This window comes from Micropterus dolomieu, linkage group LG14, assembly GCF_021292245.1.
Source record: "Micropterus dolomieu isolate WLL.071019.BEF.003 ecotype Adirondacks linkage group LG14, ASM2129224v1, whole genome shotgun sequence".
Taxonomy (NCBI): domain Eukaryota; kingdom Metazoa; phylum Chordata; class Actinopteri; order Centrarchiformes; family Centrarchidae; genus Micropterus; species Micropterus dolomieu.
In genome coordinates, this window is record NC_060163.1 from 9146217 (window position 1) to 9161970 (window position 15754).

Here is a 15754-nt window from a genome sequence, read left to right on the forward strand (position 1 = left end):
TGACTGTTTACTGTTTCAATCTCTGTGGTTCAGTCGGTGTCCTACAGTACAAAAACGCACTGACACCTTTTAAGGTGTGCTACACAGTGAAGAGGGCTTAGCTACTTTTAAAGCCGTCGTAAAATCTAGATGTTTATTTTGAAAGGATTGCATCGTATCGCACTCGCTGTACCTTTTCAAACCTAAATATTAAGTTACTGATTCTGTATGGCACTTTGAAATAAGATTGCTTTTTTAATTGTCATCTTTTTAGAAATGATTCATGTCCAGTGGGAACATTTACAGTACATTTTAACCACTTTGTTCTGTCATTGCGTCTAAGGGCACTAGAGGGCGTTGCCTCTTTGTCTGTTGGGCACATTTTCAGTTTCATCTGTTGGTACTTCAGGGTCAGTTCTAACAGGAAAAAAAGTTAAAGGAACCGTGTTTTTTTGCCTTTTAAATAAATGTAATTTCTGTCTGTGTAATGCTGATTTGCTGTTCACATCAGCAATAATGTGGTGACTGGTTAAGAGCTCTTTATATCAACATTGTCTAGTCAAAAAAGTGTGATGCTCTTACTGCCGCAGTTCCATGTTTATCATCAGAACAGGCCAAGACACATGGATGTGCCCAAATGCAAAACTTTTTGACCACCTGAAAGAGTTGCGCCAAATACTGCACAGACCTGCTTCTTTTCACAATCGGAGATGGCCTCATTCTCTTGGTCACCTCTGGTTGGTGCACCTCTAGTTCAGTTGTGTCGGGGTGGTTGGACCCTGGTCTGCCTGCTTGCAGGTCCAGTTGTATTTCTTTTCTTCTAGATTGTGTTACATCCTACATAGGATGAACAGTAAGAATCACTAGTTGATTCACGTATATCCTAGAAGAGATGACGAGTTAATGTTGTGTTTTAGTCTTTGTTTCTGTCAGCTTCAGGGCTGTCAAATTTGATATTTTGTTGCCAAAAAAGGTAGTGGAACATGTTATCACGTTTTGTTAATTTTCCCATGTTTTTGTATTCACCATCTTTTTTTTTTTTGGATGAAAAGTAAAAGAAAAAAACAATCTTCTTTTCATGCTTATGTAAAATGTGTAAAAGATTCCATGTGTATATTTTTGGTTTGAGTTTTTATCCATTTTGTTTTTCATATCAGACACAAACCTGTTGGCTGTAGTGAGTCTACATATGTATGTGATTTACACTCAATGTGACACCACATACCATTGGCATTTGTCTGCTAACTGGCCAGCCAGGGACAGCTAAAAAGCAATAATGGCTGCTCTCCCTTGATATACCGTACTGTATGTCAGTTCCCACCTTGATTTTATTAATGGAAGTGCTTTTACTACAGAGTAATACAGTTTATAAGTTAAAAAGCACATCATATCTGAGTGGTTAAGTAGGGGTTTGTTTGAATAACCCTCTTGTATTAGAGGCTTGTGGAAGCACTGTCAGTCTGAAGAACCCCTAAAGGTTCCCTGAACCAGTCACTTTCATAATTGGAGTTAACAGGTTTTGGCTCAGGCTCCCCTGTGTTCACGTCCGCTCTATTGGTTGTCCTCCTCACCTGTGCCGTTTATCATCCTGTGAACATTTTGGTTGAGAAGCTGTACTTCAGAACAGAGCTCTGTACAAGTCATTTTATTAAAATATGTATTTTACAGACATCAGGGCAAACACATTTGATTTACATCCCTCATTGTAGCCGCGTCGCCTCTCCATCTCCACCGTCCATACCATGCCTCTTGTTATTTGTATGCCATATGTTTTGCACATTGTGTACATATTTATATAGATGTAATGCATATTTTTATACATATGTAACATCCATGGGTTGACTATTTTGTAAATACTCCAAAAGATGTATATAAGTACTATATGCCTTTACGTGTCAATAAAATTTGGTGTACTGTGAATGCCTCAGTATAAGTTACTTTACAGAAATAATTAATATTTTATAAAACACATAGCCAACAATACCAGTATGGATAATTTCGCCTTTCAAATAACTGGTGAACAGAAGAATAACAGAAGAATCAAGAAAGCCACTACATTTGAATTATGTTGTGGTAGGATGAAAACAGTTCTTTGTTAGATGTGTTTAGGTTATGGGCCCATATTTGCATATGTTTTGCGACATATTTCCATTTTCCCTTCAGATAATGGGTGTTCCCAAATATACCTTGCTTAAACCAAGGAAACCGGTCACAAAGGTCATTAGATTGATGACAAACCAGTAGGCTGTATCCGAACAACAGCAGCAAAAATGCCTCATTTTTAAAATATGGATCAATGTCTTTGGTGCAGCCTTGAGGAGTTGTTAGTATCTGAATCATTAACTAGATATTATTGAGCATTGGAAGTGAACAGTGTTTTGAATAACAGTATTTACATCTGGCACAGAGAGCTTGAATTCCGTCCATGTTGTGCAGATATTCTGGAGTCAACAGTAAAACAACTCGTTGTCCAGATGAAAATCAAAATCAGAAAGTTTCCTTAATGTAGCACTGGAGTAAAAAAAAAAAAAATAAGACAGCTACGGCCGAGTCCCAAACAGATCCCAGGAAATGGTCACACATGCACAGAAGCCATGTAATAGTAATGTACAAATCGCACCAGGGCTTGTTAATATAATATCCTGCATGTCAAACTGGCCGGTGGGTGCGGATTTGTGCCTGGCAATGGGGACACTGGTGTTGGACATTCCTCAGACGGTCCACAAAGAAAGGGATTACACAGCAGCCTGCGACACACCTGTGGAAGGACGGGAGCAGGGATATGACGGGTGATGTTCAATCTTTGCAACAAAAAAGGTGTCACTGAGCTCTCTACAACAATTAGTTAGTCTTTAATAGTGACTGTAAACACATCACAGTTACACAGCAACATCTATCTAAAGTTAGCTAACATTAGCCACTGGTCACACCAGACCAAGTAAGGCAAGGCAAGTAAGCAAAACCCCTGAGTGTATTGAACTACGGTGCATTTCATTGCTTATCCGTTCAACTTGTTATCTGGAAGAGGAAGAATGTGTTTGTCCTTCTTCCCAAAGTTACATACACATTGGATTCCAATTAGTAGTATTTCATTAGCTGAAAATTTAAATCCTTTCTTGTGCAGCATTTCTGTTTTGAAATCGATCATTTAGATGAAAAGTTTGACATTCTGGAAAATGCGCTTTCTTGCCAAGAGTTAGATGAGAAGATAAGCACTCTCGTGTGTGTCTGTTAAATATGAACAACCAGGAGACTGTTATCTTAGCATAAAGACTGGTAAAAGTCTGACACAGCTAGCCCAGCTCTGTCCAAAAGTAAAAGAAATTGCTTTGTAGCACCTCTAAAACTCCTTAACCAGACCCTTAGCTACCACTGGGGACACCAAGGTCATGTCCTCTTGATTTTTTCTGGCTCTTTTAAAATTAAATTAAAGTGACACATTGCTAAACCTACTTGTGTTGTGAACAAAAGTTGACATCATCTTGTTACATTTTGTGTCAAACAGTGCAGTCCTGTCATTCTGTTCATATCTCATCTGTTCAGTCAGGAAGTCACTGCACCCAGCCAAAAGGTAGGTGAGCACATAACCCAGAGCTTTGTTGTTTTTGCAATTTGTCTTGTGTTGAGATTAAAACAAAATACATATAATTGTAATTGTAATTGTGGGGTTAATTAGTGAGCTTTAGAGGTGCGGGCAGGCCGATTCTTAACCTTCAGACAGAACCAGGCAAGCAGTTTCCCCCTGCGTCCAGTCTTTAAGCGAAGCTACGCTAAAGTCTCCTGGCTGCTTCATTGTCAGCACACAGACATAAGAGTCTTGGCAAGAAAGCAAAAAAAGCATTTTCCACAAAATGTTGAACTAATCCTAGTTCCAACACAGCTGTCTGGCAAGGTAAACATTTCTACAGCCCATTTCTGTCCACTTACCCAATCAAGGAGCATAAGCAGCAAATTAGCCACATAGTCTCGCCCACTCTTTTGCGGGTTTCTGTGAAGACGACCTCTTGACAGGATGGACACTTGGTGACAGCTGGCGTCTCACCCAGACTTTCCACTTGCCCATGAAAGAGACAGAGAATTACTGGCCTAAATGAATGCATGAATATATACATGTTAGATGTGTGGGTGAGGTGGTGTAACTTACCTGCAACGACTGCTCTTTCTTCTCCAGGCATACCTTCCCCCAATGGACCGTTCTCCTGGAAAGGCGGCAGCATGTAGATCCCCCCACAGGGTGTCTCAGGTTTATAAAAAGGGGGGTGCACATCCTGTTTACCTGATTTAAAATATGAGCAGTTCAAACATGTTTTTCAGAGTGACATTATAGATATATAAAGCAATATCTTTATCTTAAAAAGGAAGTCTGTTTTAACAGGAAGCAGGGTTGCCATAAAGAATAGCCATCCACTGGATGCCATTACTGAGGTTGGAGCTTTTTCCATGTTTCTCCAACTCCTCCTTTTTAACCAGCAGCTCCTCCAGCTCCTTCTGGATCGCCTCCAGCTCAGACACTTCAGCGATGTCCTCACTGGTTACTGACAACACAACACAGGGAGAAAAAGTTAACAAAGCTGAAGCTGATCTAAGGCCAGCTGCTGTACCTTGTAGCCATTTTTAGTTATTAACGCATTCTCCATGGAATTAAAACAGAGTGACAAAAGAAATATAACGTTTTATACTTTAAATGAATGAAGTTCCAATGCGTTTTACTTTTCTATTTATTTTTTATTTTTTCTTGGTTTAAATTACTATTATTTCCCATTGCTCCTAGTCCTAGTCAGCTAACTGTTGGTGTTAGCATGCTGGCAAAAATACTGTAGAAGTTAATAAAATGATCTAGTAAAAGATAAAAAAAGAAGACTAGAATAAATTATGTTTTAATTTAACTATGGTGGTAAAGGGGAAAAAAAGTTTCTTTTTTTTTTACCAACTTAGCTAACTTTGTTGACATTAGCTTGCTGCTATAATGGTTTAAGAGTTGAAAAATAATATTGACTAGTAAAAGAAAAGAAGTCAGTCAGATTGCTTTTTTTTTTTTTTTTTTAAACAGACTGATTGGAGGTTAAAGGAAAAGCATAAAGCTTTATATTTATTTTCACCCTTCATTTTGATAACTAACAATATCACTGATGTGTTTGGGACTCCAAGTATGTTGTTTTACGTCAATCAATTAATTTTTAATTTCATACAATGATTTATTTTAAACATTTATTTGTAGACTGAAATACAAACAAAGGCCAATAAAAGACTCACTCAGTGGTTTATCAACAATGATTAACACAGAAGATGAAAAATTATTTGTGCCACACAAAAGTTTCTTCTAATCTCAGATTTTTAAACTCCTCGTGATGATCTTTGGTTGAACTGCTCACTGCTGTATATGCAATCTGTGACAAAGGTTTGTAGTGAGATATTGGTTGGCTTTTAAGGCATCACAGGACACTGAATTGTTTGATTTTTGTCATCAAATTAAGAGACTGACTCACTTTCCTCTGTGGTCTTGCCACTACTGTCCTCAGCCTTCGTCCTGAATTGCTGCATCTTTAGCAGAAGGAAACGTCTGTTTTGAAGCTGCTGTATGCGGAACTCGATGGCGGTGTGCGATGCGGGGCTGTTTGTTGGCTCAGGTGTTCCCTGGTTGGATTCAGGCTGGGTGTCAGGTTCAGATTCATCCTGCTGCTCTTGTTCTGGTTCTAAACTGACTTCGCTGTTCAACCCCACGTCCTGTGACTGAGGGAGCATAATGTCATCGTCTGGGTTCTCCATCCTGGCCTTTAAGGCTGGACTCAAGGTGTTTGTTTGAATCCTCAAACAGAAGTGATGTAATCCATGAATCAAAACCAGCTTAAAAACTAGCAGCAGCTCAAAACCAGAATCTGAATCCAGGCTCTGGTCCTCCTGGCACAAGTTCAGGACAGGAGGCTTTGTTCTTCATTCTCTCAGAACGATTCTTAAAAAATTAAATCGGAGGCATAGTAAAATAGACTCATCAGAATGATATGTTTTCATCATCTGGCCAGTCCTGGATCATGACATTGAAAGTAGCTTTAACACAACTGTTGAAGGCGTCAACTTTTAAATGACGTAAATAGTGTGCACAAACAGATGAGTCTGTAAAACATGCAAATGTTGTCAGCCTGGGGCGTATGCAGGACAATGGATAGTGGCTAACATTAACGGAAGACTGTGGTCATGTGTGTTACGAGGCGTGGACAGGAGGTCAGAAAAACTGACATGATCTGACTTTTGTTTTGGCAGTTACTTTCTGCTGTGTTGGTAAGAATACAACCTAGTGTGTAGTTATGGAAAATTACCTCAACAAAAGAGTCGAAGTTAAACTTGTGTTAGCTCCAGACTATTTTTAATTGTATTTATTTAAGAGTGCTTTGGTTGAATAATTATTAATCATGTCTGTACTCGAACTACAATATCACCTAATGCTTGCCAGAACCCCCTTCAAAAGATTCCCTCAACTTTACGGAGACACATGAGAGATTTTCTGTATGTTGAGTTTTTTTTACAACGCTCTTGTGGTCTGGGATCAATGAAGAAAACAAGATGTCACATACATCCATACATCAGTAAGGGTTATGCAATTTTTGAATTCAAACGTGATGACAGTTGTGTGCTTGCTTGCTTGCTTGCTTGCTTAGGTTGCCAGGCCCTTGTCAATCCATTTGGATCAAATCCACACAGTCTTGATTAAGAACATTAGCTTAAACAGGTGTGAAATTGGTGTGAGGTTGTGTAATTAATGTAAAAAGTATCAATGTTTGTTTTTGCTGAAAGCATCTGAAGAGCAGGTTTGCATGTACTTGTTATAGAAGTTCATAAAGTAATTCATTGAAAGTAAAAATAACTGAAAGATCTGTCTGATTTGTCATGGAACAACACATTCCTGTTTCTTATTGTACATCAGATAAAATCTATGTATACGATACATACTTATATATTTGTGACTGCTGAGGAGTCAGTGTAGTTCCGCCATCAGAAACCCATCATAAGAATTGAGATACATGCTATGCTGATAAAGCTGAGTTCAAAGGTCATAGTCACACATAAATATGTATTTCCAAGTGAATTATTGGTCTAAAAATAACACCATTGTGGTGTTTGGTAGCACAAAGTGTACTGGCTTGTTCAGCTGTGAAATGTGGCAGTTGGCTCCATGTGACAGTAGCCGGCCAGCGTAGCATCAATAAAGCCTGGAGCCAGTATCTAACATCAGCAGAGCAGATGATGTCTGACCTATATTCCACACACAAAATCACTCCATACATATACATTGGTCTCTGTGAACATAACAGCTGTAATTACATGTGCAAACAGATAAGGAGTGTATTTGATAAGCCTCGTCTGTGACCTCTTTTAATTTCCAATGTGTCTTTTTGTACCACATTACAGTTTGATAAGGGGTTGTCATGGTTGAGGCAAACCAGAACTCAGGATACATTTGTACATGTTTAAGTGTTTTAAGGATTAAAGAGAAGAGCTAAACCTCAAAATCTTAGAGTGTGTTGTTCTAGCAACTGACCAATAGATGTCAGTCTCTTACACTAAAGGAGCAGGTCAGGCTTACAGAGGATTAGGTCCTTAGTTCACTTGCTGACGTCACCAGTCCTGCAGTGTCAGACGTCCATCCATCCATCTATTCTTTCATTCATCCCTTAGTGCGTGTACCAACCTGAAATATTAAGGAGCTTTACACAAGCCTCATATTTGTCTTTCTTTCTCTCCTTAGTAGAAAGTACTTTTAAGAGTCACTCACCTCTATATCCACCACCCACACTATATCCACCTTACACACACACACACCATCAAACCAGCAGCTGAAAAATTAGGTGTGTGTGTGTGTGTGTGTGTGTGTGTGTGTGTGTTTCTGTTAGATGCACACAGATCAAATAACAGTAAAGCATGTGTGAGCACCACCTGTCAGGGTATTAGTCACCCAGGGATGGACGCACACAGTCTGATGGTTATTGAGCTTCATTATTCAGAAACAAAATGTTCTCACGTATCTTTGGACAGTGGTGTTGCCTGAAACAAGTCAATTAAGCATTTGAATTATTTACTGGGCCCCACCAGCCCAAGAGTTTTGGTGGCCCCGAGTGCAACTTTCCTCAATCACCATCCCAACTTCCCAGGGGTTTAGTCATACTACCTGCCCAACACTAAACAGCAGGAAGTGTTAGCAACTAGCTAGAGAACATAGTGTAGCAGAAATTGGTGGAGCAGAGCTAAAAGTGAGTGAATGTTATGAAACATGACAAATAAAATGCTGGATGTGCAAAAAAAGCAGCTTTTACATACATTTTATACGGAAAGTCAACTACTAAGTTAACTGCCAGGCTTACATTGGGTGAAAGGCGGGGTACACCCTGGACAGGCTCACCAGTCCATCACAGGGCCACATATAGACAGACAACCACTAAGGACAATTTTTTTTGGAGACACCAATTAACCTAGCCTGCATGTCTTTGGATGGTGGGAGGAAGCTGGAGTACCCGGAGAGAACTCATACGGACACGTGGAGAACATGCAAACTCCACACAGAAAGGCCAGGGCAACCAGGGTTTGTACCCACAACCTTCTTGCTGTGAGGCAACAGTGCTAACCACTGCACCACCGCTCCGCCCAGCTTGTTAATATGGGAAATTTAATTCAAAATGAAAGTGAGTTCCTAACAAGTAGTAAATGATAGATGTTAGAAACAATACTCTGAGACATACTGAAACAGCGTTGAAACAGCTCACTATAATCCCCATCCATAACAGTGGGCTGTTACATAACCAATACACAGAGGGGCTCTATCAAAGACTTAGTCTTTAACTATAACAATACTGTAATACCTTACTACAGTGATATAGGTCAATATGTGTTTACCAACTGTACTGTTAGTGTTTAGTGGAAGAGACGGATGATTTTAACACACTCTGCTGTCTAGTGTGTCCATTAGGCAGCATGTTGTACTGGGTCAGCTCTCTCCCAGAGGATGATGACATACAGTTGCTCCGCTCAGGGGGTTGCGTCATGCCCGGATTTTTTTTTGGTGTGTGTGTGTGTGTGTGTGTGTGTGTGTGTGTGTGTGTGTGTGTGTGTTCAATTTCTATATTTATGAGAACCAAACTACAGCTCATGTCAGTCAGGGATGTTTTTTAAATAATTACACTACAATATCTGTCCAATCTTTGACTTTTACTTTTTGATTTCCTTGTTGTGTTATTCCCTTTATATAGTTTTGTAGTGTAATTTGTTTCTTTTTTAAATAGTTTACTCTGTTTTAGATTTGACATCTTTATTGTCCACTCACATGGAAATTTGCCTTTGGCTTCGCACTGGAACACTTCACGGACTTGCATACACCTGAACACTTCCTCTGCCACGGGTTAGAATACATGAGATAAAAACAAGACATAAATGCGCCTGGAAATGAATGAAAGTACTGTGATAATAGTAATAAATACATATCTTAAATAAACACCATGAAGACAACAGCAGTCACTAATATCTGATAAAAAGTCATTTGTTTAGTAAGATGACAGAGGATGGAATAAAAGATCTCTTAAAGATGTTTCTCGTTGCTGTGGGTACCCTGTATCATCTTCCTGAAGGGAGTTTTTGAAATCATTAAATAAAGGATGTGGTCCTGAACTATTAATTTGGCCTTCCTCCTGGTTTGTGGTTCCATATGATCTTGTTGGCTGTTTTTGTGAGCTTGCTTTTGCTCCTAGCCCCTAAAGTTTTATACTAGCATGTGATGAATTTTTACATTCCACTCGAGTGTTAAGAACTATCAGGACTTCTTTACTCAGGTCAAAGCTATTTATTTTACCTTTTAAAATGTAAGTTTGTGTCTAAAATCATTCCTAAATATTTAAAACTACCTACAATCTCAAGCACAGCTTGGCCCTAATTTGTTGCCCAACGCTATGGCTGATGGCGAGTTCCTTGTAAGCAAAGCACTCTCTTGGCACCATGTTAAGGTTGGTGTGATTAATGTAGGAACTCCCTAGTTCATTATTACCCTTGAGCATTAAACCCACAACTGCCATGTCATTTGCATATCTACCACATCTGCATTTAAATTAGAAATAAGTTCAGGAGATAAAACGCAACCTAGGTGCACCCAGTATTTAAAATGATTTCATCTGAACATTACCATTGTTAGAACCACTTCCTGTACAGCAGTTTGCAGCTGTACTCTCATACTGACTAATAGGAGGAGAATTTGAATACACACACACACTCTACACAGTTGGTTCCACTCATGGTCTCGAAACAAGGTTTAGAGTGACTAAATGTGGATATGGTACTTTCCGAGAATGATTAAAAGATGGAGGAATAATTCTTTCTGCTTTCTGTTACTCTTAAATTGTGGAAACCAAACAGTACATTTTTAGTATAATTTTAAACGAAACATAATTTATAAGTAAGGAAGTACTTCCAGATTTTTTTTCCCAGTTCAAGTTATCACCAAATCTAGACCAGCACGACACAGCAGTAGGGGTAGTGGTGACTTCTTGCTGAAACAACGATCGTACGTTAGGATTGTTGTTTCTTCAAGTAATGGACAAGCACATATTACCCACTGAGGTCTTCTTGGGGTCTAGTGATGGTAAACAGACTGGTTTGTCAGCCCCTTTTAACAAAGTTCACATACCAACAGCAAGAATGGCATCAATAACTATGGCAAACTCTTTTGGGGTGATAGTAATGCCAAACGTTTGAAGAAATTTAGAGCAATTCATCAAAAATTTTGTTATTGTTCAGTAGTTGGGTTATAAAAAAATAGTTTGTTGTTCAACCAGTTTTATAAAACAAAGTTTATTTTTGTATGTAATATGCCGATTAGTCCAGATAAAGCATCTATGCGGGGAGAAACTATGTTTATATATTAACAACCAAGCTAAGAGCATTTGTTTGTGGAGGTCTCAAACATGTTGGCTGAGTGGCAATAATGATGTCATCAAACTGGGTTTATTTTGTTGTTCCTTTTTTTGCCAGGCAGACAGGCAAGATCACTGCACCACTCGGGCTGATCAGAGGCAAGGAGATGGAGGAGGAGAGGTGTGTTTGTGTAAGGGGACAAGTAAGTGAGAGAGGACAGAAACATTAAAGAGAAGGGGAGAGGGGGGTGAAAAGAGGAGGAGGAAAACAGGAGAGAGAGGATGTCAGGCACACTGCCAGCATGCGGGTCTAATATGAAAAACGATGTCTGCAGCTGCAGCGACAGGCAAGTGAGGATGGATCCAGTTCTGCATCAGAGGCACTACATCACGTTCCCCGCAGACACCTATCTGCACACGAGTTATGTTCACACGTAGATCGCTGCTGTAAATCATCTGTTGCAACAAGAGGGTTATGTAATAGAGCTTTCCCTTACAATCTCCGTGCAGCATCGTTCAGCAGTAAAATTCACAGATTAAAACCCCACGGCACCTCATTGTTATGCCATGAACACATTACAACAAAGATAAATCACGGTGACAAATCACTGGTGTGTTACCACAGCATGCCTCCCCACAGGGCGCAGACTAATTTTTAACTCAGGTGGATTGACTTGTCAACACATCTACACTCCCATCAAAATACATGCAGCATTCTAACATGTGCGGGTCACTGACGTGGCAATTGTGAGATGTTACACTACATCTAGAAACAAGAGAAGAGAAACAAGACTTGCTGGGACTCGCCCACTTAGTCAAGTGCTTTGTGCAATATAACAGCAATGGGGTTCTGTTTTTCCAGTGTAAACGTCAATCTTAAAGGTGGGGTAAGCGATTCTGGAGAAATCCAACAGCATGACAAATACCATGAAATACAGCGAACAACGACACGCCAAACATGTAACGTTAGCTAAGTTGTGGGGTTAGCAAGTTGTTGCTAAAGCTGCTGCTACAATTCAAACATGCAGAGACGGTTTAGCTAACATTACAGCATGTATATGTAAGATGAATGTCTGTGTGATAAATCTGACTACTCTATATTTTTAGCCATGCTAGCGGCATTGCTCTAGGGATGGCAATGCTAATCTGTTGGTTAGACTGTCTCATTGCAATGTCAACATCTAGTCAATGGATTGGAGCAAGATTTTGTACAGACATTCATGGTCCAGATGATGAATCCTGCTGACTTTGGTGGTCCCCTGACTTTTCTTCTAGCACCACCATGACTTTGATGTTTGTGGTTTTTAGTTAAATGTTTCAACAACTATTAGATGGCTGGCCATGAATCTTGGGACCAACGTTTATGTTCCCTGCAGGATAAATTCTAAGAACTTGATATGTTGACATTTCATCGCCATCATGATGTCAAACTTGTTAAATGCCCATTCAACACGCTAAACTAAGATGGTGACCATGGTGAAAATTATACCTGCTAAACATCATCATGTTCATCAGCATCAATGTTCCTCACAAAAGCTATGCTATGGACTAAAACATACACTATGTTTTAGTCCATTTCTCAATACTTTTCCAATTTCTCTACCCTGTCTGTGGCCCTTGACCGCCAGCCCATTTGTGTCTAGTGAAAATAGAAATCTTTAAAAATGAGTCACAAACTCAGTTTGTTTTTTACTGTAATAGCTTTGGAATATCCCCACGTGAATTTGCTCAGACCACTAAAGCCTCATAAAAGCTTGAGACAGAAAAAAAAAAAAGAATCCATCCTTTAAACACTAGGATCAGTAACTAAAAACTTATGCTGTGTTGTAATCATCTAGTGGCAATTTATAAAGTCACAATTTTCCCAATTAATATATTTGACTCTTTCATAAGCATATGCTTATAATCATTATAATGCTGCTAAGGTAAACACTGTCATGCATATTAATTTATCTAAGTGTTGTTAATATTAACTGCATGTTTGCATACACCCCTTATGCTGTGTTCTTATTTGCATCCCATTTTTCTTTGATGTACACTATCGGTGCTTGCTTGCTGCAATGGCCTGATTCCCCACAGGGATCATTAAAGTTTCATCTAATCTAATCGAACTCCTGCTGTCACCACAGAGCTGCCACACAGTCAAGACAACCACACAGAGCAGGATTGTAACAGAAAATCCTGTTTGCTATAAAGCAGACAGCAATAAGGTCATACTGGGTCATAAAAATTAACCTGAATGTAAAGGAGGAGCGGGGAAATATGACCAGCTGATGATTAACTTTAAGGCTTTACTGCGAATAAATACTGAATGGCATAGCCCTACCACAAATGGTTAACAGCCACATTCACTGTTCCTGTGTGAACGTCTGTGATGTCCTGCCGTGTAACAACCTGCTAATTCACCTGTAAACGTGTTTTATGGCTCTTTTCTCCTCTGTGTCTTTTGAAAATCCCTTTCTCCACATTCCAAGCGCGCCGTCTCTCTGTGAAGGAGTAAAATGAGGTAGACACAGAGAGAAAGTGAGAATGAGCGAGAGAGAGAGATCGTGTGCATGTCTGTGGACCACACAGTGAAGGAGGAGGAAGGGGGTGATATTGAGAAGAAGGAAGTGAAAAAGACAGAAGGAAACAGAAAGAACACTTTGATGCATATTGCTTTTATAAGGCCAGTCTGACCTGTTCAGGCTGTCTACACACTCACACACACACATCTAATACACACTCGTGAATTTAGCGCGTACACACACACACACACACACACAGACCTTACATCATGTGACTTATATGACTTTCTTCCTAACAGCGCCACATGACATGGGAACAGAAACAGCATGTGTCTGTCTCGGTCACTTCCCCCGGCAGTCAGTGGTGTCTTTATGGTCACACACACACACATCTTCCCCTGCTTCCAGTCTAAGTGTAATATATTGTTTTAGTACTAGAGTGTGTGTGTGTGTGTGTGTGTGTGTGTGTGTGTGTGTGTGTGTGTGTGTGTGTGTGTGTGTGTGTGTGTGTATGGGGCTGCTAAGTCCGGTGCTAATGCGTCAAGCCAGGCAGCACTGATACAACAGTGAGAGCAGAGATAAAGCCGGCTTTGTGTCCAACTCAGGATCTCGGCCACAGAGTGGCTGAAGTGGCACACAGCCATTGTCACAGGTTCACTGTGGTCATGCACACACACAGAGCTGGTAACACCAGCACTGGCAGATATTAAAGGTGCAATTGCGACATCAGTGAATCATTGCCATATTATTTTGAGACACTGATGTAATTATTGTAAACAAACAAGATCACCCAAGTTCCCAAAATCAAAACTAGCGGCTGAAACACAACACTGTAGATAATCGTCTGTGGGCTCAAAACTATGACCAACACCTTTCACATTACAATAATGATTTAATTTATTTAGTATATAAATGTTGGTCATTGCAGCATTGGTGAAAGGTGGTAAGTGTAAAAAGTTAAGAGTTTGTCTTTATAAGTGAAAGAAACCCACTTCCCGCTGTCCCACAGGTTCCCACTTGGCCTACAGACTTTCCATTGTGATGATTTAAATCAGTTTTCTCACAAATGTAAAACCTCCATGGATCATAAATTCATAATGGAAAGAATCATAATTGACATAATTGACATGTTTGCAGTTTGAGGTTTTCTGTCAACAGTTCTGCAGATGTCTCTTTTATAATAGTGGCCTATGGGGAAAATGCTTTGAGCCACAGGGGACATTTCTCTGCAGGTGGCCACTGGGAAAAATTGGAAGCAAGGCTTGGCGCCGGTGCTCTACTCAGGTCTTATTATACATCTATTGTCCTGACCCCTTTTGAAGCTAGCTTCTGCTCCATTAGCCTCAGCCAGGCAATGTTTCCTCATGGAAGGCTTCTTTCAGTGGTCTTCCTTAAAAGTTGAAATATGATACCGAGGTTCTCTGCGGTCATTCTAAGTTAAATGAGTATCTGCTACACAGGATAGTAAGATCTGAGCAAATACAAAGCAATGGATATTTTGTTAGCATTCAGCAACAATAAGACCCACATGTCTTAGCTGCAGAGGCCTTGTCAAACCCTCATGGAAGCTAAAGTTGTTGAATGCAAAAAAAGTCTTTTATGTTTGTTAAAATTAAATGGTTTTCAAATTTTACTAGACATGGGCTGGATTTAGGAACAGTCTGTTTGGACAGGAAGATGCTAGGTTTATGAAAAATTTCTTAAATTTAAAACACAATTACTAAAAAAACACTGACACTATTTATTTATGATACATACTTCATAGCAACATTATGAATGAGTGCGACAGTTTAAAGCTGACTTTCAAGGCCAATAAAGCCTCGGTCGATCATCGTAGGTGCATGTCCACTGTGACAGACATAATCTAAAAAAAAAAAATCCAGAAATCACAATGTATGATTTTTTAACTATTTATTTGTATGATACAGCTGCAAATAAGTATTTGAACACCTGTCTATCAACTAGAATTCTGACTCTCAAAGACCTGTTAGTCTGCCTTCAAAATGTCCACCTCCACTCCATTTATTATCCTAAATTAGATGCACCTGTTTGAGGTCGTTAGCTGCATAAAGACACCTGTCCACCCCATACAATCAGTAAGAATCCAACTACTAACATGGCCAAGACCAAAGAGCTGTCCAAAGACACTAGAGACAAAATTGTACACCTCCACAAGGCTGGAAAGGGCTACGGGGAAATTGCCAAGCAGCTTGGTGAAAAAAGGTCCACTGTTGGAGCAATCATTAGAAAATGGAAGAAGCTAAACATGACTGTCAATCTCCCTCGGACTGGGGCTCCATGCAAGATCTCACCTCGTGGGGTCTCAATGATCCTAAGAAAGGTGAGAAATCAGCCCAGAACTACACGGGAGGAGCTGGTCAA

General features: G+C 39.7%; 1 protein-coding gene across 1 annotated transcript in view; it reads right to left on the bottom strand.

Annotated features, from left to right (window-relative positions):
• Positions 1 to 1608: 1608 nt before the first annotated feature.
• LOC123983613 (lipopolysaccharide-induced tumor necrosis factor-alpha factor homolog) overlaps positions 1609 to 15754 on the bottom strand; it is a 20925-nt gene continuing 6779 nt past the window's right edge. Inside the window, exons 2-6 of the mRNA XM_046069896.1 lie at positions 5466 to 5709; positions 4401 to 4514; positions 4124 to 4255; positions 3907 to 4033; positions 1609 to 2737 (exon numbers count right to left, since the gene is read on the bottom strand). Of these exons, the coding sequence (XP_045925852.1) occupies positions 2629 to 2737; positions 3907 to 4033; positions 4124 to 4255; positions 4401 to 4514; positions 5466 to 5520 (537 nt within the window). The 5' untranslated portion in view covers positions 5521 to 5709 and the 3' untranslated portion in view covers positions 1609 to 2628. The remainder of the gene's footprint in view (positions 2738 to 3906; positions 4034 to 4123; positions 4256 to 4400; positions 4515 to 5465; positions 5710 to 15754) is intronic.